Raw genomic sequence first — 6,000 nt, forward strand, 5'->3', positions numbered from 1 at the left:
ACAAGCAGGAGTGGGACAAGGCACCTTTTGCATAGCCAGGCATCTCAATGTATGTGACAAAGCAGGAGACTTACAATACTCTTCACAAGTCAGCCAACACCTTTGTGTGCCAGCTAAAATCCTGACAGTGACTTGAAAGATTTCATATTTGCAATCCTTCTCCCTCAGATTTCATCTCCCCACCTTTATGACAGTACTGTGAATTTCAACTTCATCTCCCAGGAATTCATTCCTAAATGAATGGTTAATTGAGTGACACATGCAAGTCTCATTACTGCGATGTTCCAAACCCCACTGCAAGACATTGCACATTGCAAAGGTCAGGTTAAAAATTAAGGCAATATTAGTTCCATGAACAAACAATTCCTTCAGCCAATTCAAGCTACTGAAGGCTGCTCTGTTAGATTGTTTGAACACACAAAAGAAAATTTTGATTTCCCAAATGGAAATCTTAGAAGCTAAATTTCAGCAGGAAAGTTTGCTAATAAAACTTTGATAACTTTGATAAAATAAAAGACAGTGATACAATAATGATAATATTAGCATACAGTGAAATAGTAGTAATTTACTGAGACAAAAAATATTAGACTGTTTCATTTTCTAGTGGCTCTTATGTAAAAGTAAAAATAGATCTGTATCAGTAACATCCCGCATCTGCTACTGAGAGTGAAGATGATTCTGTAAGGATTTCTTCCATTGTTTCATCACTTAGCCCTGGCTGGGATGTTCAAGTGTTCTTACACTGGCAGAGACAGTTAAGTGAAATATGTATCAAATGGAAGCACTAAACACATATAAACCCAGCTTTAAAACACAAGTAAATCTGCACTGTAATTTAAAAGCACATAAAATAACTGCCTCTGTAATTTGGTCACTGCTATTGCATTTAAGATAGCAGCATTGACTTGTAATGATCTTTCTGTATAAATCAAGATGTCAAAGCCATAGTTATAAGATCTCTGCTATAATTCAGTACTTACTGTCCTCCCCTTGTATGACAAGTTCTAAAGGAAGATCATTCAAAATACCAAGAGAAACAGACCTCTTATCTCAATGGAAAAAAAGTCTTTCCCAGAGGTAAAAAGTTTCCAAAGTTCAAAGCTGATTCCTCAGTCATAACTAATCCTGCTTCTTTCCCCACCCTTATTTCATAAAATAATATATTTGGACCACTTCCTTTTCAGATGTGTCCAGAGAGCCTTTTACTATTCAGAAGTGATTTGTAAGAAATAATAATAGTCAATGAATAAGGAACCCTAAAGTATGGAAATATCAGGAAATAAATTAAAATTAACATCAAAGATCCTCATGAGCTGGCAAACCAGTGACTTCCCACATTGCACTCTCTCTTTGAGCTCTCCTCTCTTACACCCCAGTGGGAGCTCCTCTGACTTTCAGACAAGGCAGAGTCCCCAGCAGAGCTCAGCCTGCACTAAGTGCCTTTTTCAGGAACAGTGATCACCTCTCATCATCAACGCTGCAGTGCCAGCAAGGAGTTCTTAAAAATTGCTACAACGTTAAGGAACTTGAGACATGAGTCACTTTTGCTCTACCAGTCTCACAACAGATTACATAAAAATATGTTTTCCAACAAAACCATTTGTCATTATCTCCAGATTTCAGACAACCCCTTACTGGATTTTCATGAACTACAGTAGGAAAGTAGAAGCATCCAGATTTAAAAAACCTAATTCCATAAATCTATGGAATGCAGTTGGTTTAAGTGTGCAAGACTACTTAATTCAGACACTAGTGGATCACTAAAGTCTGGCTTATTATTGTCCTATTATTACTGTTGCACCCAAATACATCCATTCAGGTCTATTGCTTGCTATTTCTTATAAGCATCACAGAACATCTGCTTAGAGTTTTACATCTTATCCTCAAAATCATGTTATGAACCTACTATTAGGAGGCTGTTTTTACATTTATTGATCATATTAGCTATTAAAGTTTTTTAACTGACCATCATTCCATGTAAAATTTTTTAACTGACCATCACTCCACGTGCTGGAGAGTAATATCTCATTAGGACTGTTTTTATAGTGTTAGAATGTTGAGTTTCAGGCACGAGCCCCAAAATATTTCTGCATATTTGATGATCCATCAACAAAGACACCATAATGCATACTTTGTTTCTTTTTAAATACAGAGGAATCTTTTTTTAACTACTTGTAGCAATTATTCATGATAGAGACCAACACAGTGAAGTACATTATAACAGCAAGAGCTCTTAATAAATTTTCCTACCTTATCTGCCATTATCATGGAGGCCCCGCCATGAATTCCAAGAATTGGAATAAAAGTCTGAGATGAAATAAAATCCAAAATCTGAGCTACTGCCTCCTGATCAGTGTCGTCTCCAAAAACCACTCCATGGATCTTGGTGCCCGACATCAAGTCACAAACATGTGTTATGATGCTCTTGGGGTCAGTCTGGTTCACAAGAAGGGTCACTACATTGATATCAACAGTCAGGTCTGCTGACATTTCCCGGGTCCAGAGAGCTCTGATATCCCTCTCTGTTATATGCTTGGTCCTTCCCAGAATCACTGCAATGTTCAGGATGGGATAGTTTTTCTCTGCTCCACGAACAAGATCCAAAGGTGCCAGAAGAGCTTGGAGTACCAGGAGAGCACAGCCAATTTTCCTCATCTTTGCCAGCTTTATCCCCTGTAAAAGCGATCACAATGTATAAGAAGAGCATAGAGAAAAAATATATATACTGTATATCTTCAAAGAAGGTTTTAAGCAGAAAGCTTCTGGGCATAATGCAAACTTTAGCAGCTTTTTATAATGCATCCTTCACCTTAGTTCCAAGTCAAGTTTCTTATATTCTAGCAAAAACTTGGTTTGATAATGACAATATTACAGCTGGTCTTCCACAAGCAAGGTGAAAACTGTAGCAGAAGTTCAGAAAAAAGACCCATTAATATCCTTCCTGGATAGCCAACAAAATTTAAATTACTGACATCATTTAAAAAAAAAAAAAAAAAAAAAAGACATTATCATCCTTCTCTTTAACCTTGCTGTGCTGAAATAAGTAAAAGAAATCTTTTTCCATCCAGGATATTTTCCTTCATGCTGGACATCTATTTAAACTTTAGTCACGGTCTAATAGAGAGAAGTATTTTAGCTCAAAATGAGAGAAGTGAGCCAGAGGTCTGCTGGAAACCCCAGTCCACATACTCCATACATCTCACAGCATCCCAAACCCATGCTGTTTTATTTCTGAAGATCTCTCCTAGGCAGCTGCTGCTTAAGGAATCCTACTGCATTTCTGGAACAGATTCAAAAGCACAATATTCTATCTTAATTCTTTTCTGTCCCCTCATGCAGCATTCAGAACTTGAGCGTCTCAGAACTGCTGATCTCGGACACACGAAGTTTTCCCTAGAGTTGAAGGGGAGGGTGTTCCATAAAGGAGCATCACTGCATTGGTTACCTCATGTCGTCACTGAATCTCTGTAGGGGGCTGAATATAGACGGAGTAGGATGAGGAGAGAGATGAGCCACAGAAGGGATCTGGGCTATCTGAAGGAGGGAGGAGAGCAGGTCTGACTCTGCAAGATCCCCCCCTGTTTCTGTGCCCCGAGGGATTCCCACCCCCATAACTCTCTGCTAGCTGCAGGAAGGGAGTCCCTGTGCCACAGAAAGCCAAGCTTGTTGCAAAGCGTCACGCAGAACACACAAGCGGGGCTGTCCAATCAGGGGTGGCATTTTTCACATCCCCCCTCTCATCTGCCAGCCCTATCTCCATCCTCGGTCAGAGCCGTCTGCGGCTGAAACACACAGCCAGCCACAGAGCATCACCACGTCCTTTCGGGGCACACACGGAGCACTCCACAGGGCATTTAATGCACCCGTGTGCCGCTGTGCTGCCTGATCCACTGCGGGCCAGGCTCGCACCGAGCGCGGTGCAACAGCAAACTGAAGAGCCCCGGCTTCCCCCCGAGCCCGAGGAAGGCTCAGGGTCCGCGAGCCCCGCTCCAGCCCCGCTCCAGCCCCGCTCCAGCCCCGCTCCAGCCCCGCTCCAGCCCCGCTCCAGCCCCGCTCCGGAGCGCGCCCCGCCGGGCCGGCCGCGGCGCGAGGGCGCCCCCTGCGGGCGCGGGGCCGCACGTACCCAGCGCCTCAGGAGACGGAGCGGCGGCGGCTGCCGGAGGTGCCGGAGGTGCCGGTGCTGCTGTCGGTGTCGCTGCAGGACATGTCGCGACCGCGGGCATGTCGCGCCCCTCGCTGCCCGGGCTCAGGGGCGGCCTCCGCGCTGGCCGCACGCGTGATCCCCGCCGCAGCCTGCGAGCGACATCGCATCCCGGGAGGGCAGCTACGTGGACAGGGAGACAGGCAAGGGGGGGCTGGACACGGAGGGGACGGGACGGGACAGGACAGCGAGGGGAGAAGAGGAGACGAGGAGAAGCCGTTAGCCAGGTTGTGGGTTTGACAGGAGAAAAAGAAATATACTTCAATCGCATGGGATATGTGAATGGAGATAAAGTGACTGCACTCAAAAGTTCCCCCCCTTCACTTCGGTTTCAGCCCTTTGCTAAAAGCAGCTCCGTGAGCCCTCAGCTGTCCGGGATACGTCCCTCATCTTATCCAGGTCAGGAAAATCCTGGGCTCCCAACTGCCCGCTTGCTTCCAAGTGAGATGGACGGGTTTGCGCTCTAAGGGAAGAGACATCCAGCCTGGAAAGCGCAGCTAGAAGCGAACTAATTAACATGATCAAGGGCAGGAGTTTTCTTGGCAGGTTCAAAACAAGCATAACCTGGAGCACAGCTAAAGCGGTGCGGGATAAAGCTCTTTTCGCTCCTGAAACAGAACAGCTTAATTCCCAATTTACCATAAACAAACCCAGGGAGACACTATAGCAGAGCCCGCCACGGAAAGCTCGATTGCTCTGTATTTCTCATTCACAGTTCCCAGTAAATATGCATGAAGACAGTTCTTCAAGCAACCCCGGCTCTATGTAGGACGCTGGCGCGCCAGGCAGAGCAGCCGGCATTCCCCAGCCGGCGTTCCCCAGCCCGCATTCCCGAACCGGCCCCGGTGCTGGCGGAGCTCGGAGCGCAGCCCCGGGCCGGAGCCGGCACCGCCGAGAGCCCTGCGCGGCACCCGGGGCTGCGCTCCGACCCAGCGCCGGGCGATCCGGCTCCCCGACAGGCGATACTTACTGCATTCTCCCTCCACATAGTTCCAGTTTAAAGATTCTCAAAGTCATTTCAGTAGATTCCTTCGCAAACAATGAAGTGGGAAATAGGTTCCTTAACGCCCGGATTTCATCCTGCAACTTGTTCCCACCGCAGTAAATAGCAGCCCGGCAGCTCTTTATCGCTTGAAATCCCGCATGATCAAGTTTTAGCAGAGCCATTGCAACTGAGATTCGCTCTTTACTTTTGGCAGGAGCCATTTAAGCGTCTTCATTTTTTAATTTTTTTTTATTATTATTATTCTATATTCTCTTCCCTGTTATTAAATAGCGATCTTGCCGCAGCCGCTCCCCAGGACGGCAGGCGCGGAGCCCCCGCGCTGCTCTGGCTCGGTGGCACGGCGGGCACTGGCGGCTCGGGGCCGGGAGGTGCGGCGGGCTCCACCCGGGGCCGCCTGCGCGGCGCTGCGGGCTCAGCCCGGCCCGCTCCGCTCCGCCGCCCCCGGCACCGCCGCCCTTGCAGGGGCGCAGCTCACGGCCGCCCTGTCACACCGAGACCAGCGCGGATACTTTGAAGGCTTCTCCTCCACTCCACTCCACTCCACCCCCCCCCGCCCCGCTCTGCTTGCACAAGCACCAGCGAATGAGTCAGACGGAGGCAATCGGGGGAGGGGGTGTCAGATCTGGGGGAACGGCGAGAACACCGGGTTTGGGGCACAGGAGTGGCAAACTCGAGCGCTCTCCCCGCAGTAACATCCCCAGCGAAAGGTTGGTAGCCTGGGAAACCCCAGAGTGTTTTCCCCTGATGCAGGGTCTGTCAACCAGAAATCCCTGCCGTGGGGCTCAGGGGACTG

The 6,000-nt window shown here is 47.7% G+C and overlaps 1 protein-coding gene across 4 annotated transcripts in view; it reads right to left on the reverse strand.

Annotated features, from left to right (window-relative positions):
• GRIN2A (glutamate ionotropic receptor NMDA type subunit 2A) overlaps nt 1–5,559 on the reverse strand; it is a 166,000-nt gene extending 160,441 nt beyond the window's left edge. For 3 of the 4 annotated variants that reach the window (XM_033073784.1, XM_033073783.1, XM_033073781.1), the window contains exons 1-3: nt 5,172–5,559; nt 4,124–4,355; nt 2,251–2,673 (exon numbers count right to left, since the gene is read on the reverse strand). In XM_033073784.1, coding sequence (XP_032929675.1) covers nt 2,251–2,655 — 405 coding nt within the window. In that variant the 5' untranslated portion in view covers nt 2,656–2,673; nt 4,124–4,355; nt 5,172–5,559. Of the gene's footprint in view, nt 1–2,250; nt 2,674–3,445; nt 3,518–4,123; nt 4,356–5,171 lie in introns of those variants that run through there. The other variant, XM_033073782.2, reaches the window with a different exon arrangement.
• Between the last annotated feature and the right edge of the window lie 441 nt (nt 5,560–6,000).

This window comes from Catharus ustulatus, chromosome 16, assembly GCF_009819885.2.
Source record: "Catharus ustulatus isolate bCatUst1 chromosome 16, bCatUst1.pri.v2, whole genome shotgun sequence".
In the NCBI taxonomy this organism is placed as follows: domain Eukaryota; kingdom Metazoa; phylum Chordata; class Aves; order Passeriformes; family Turdidae; genus Catharus; species Catharus ustulatus.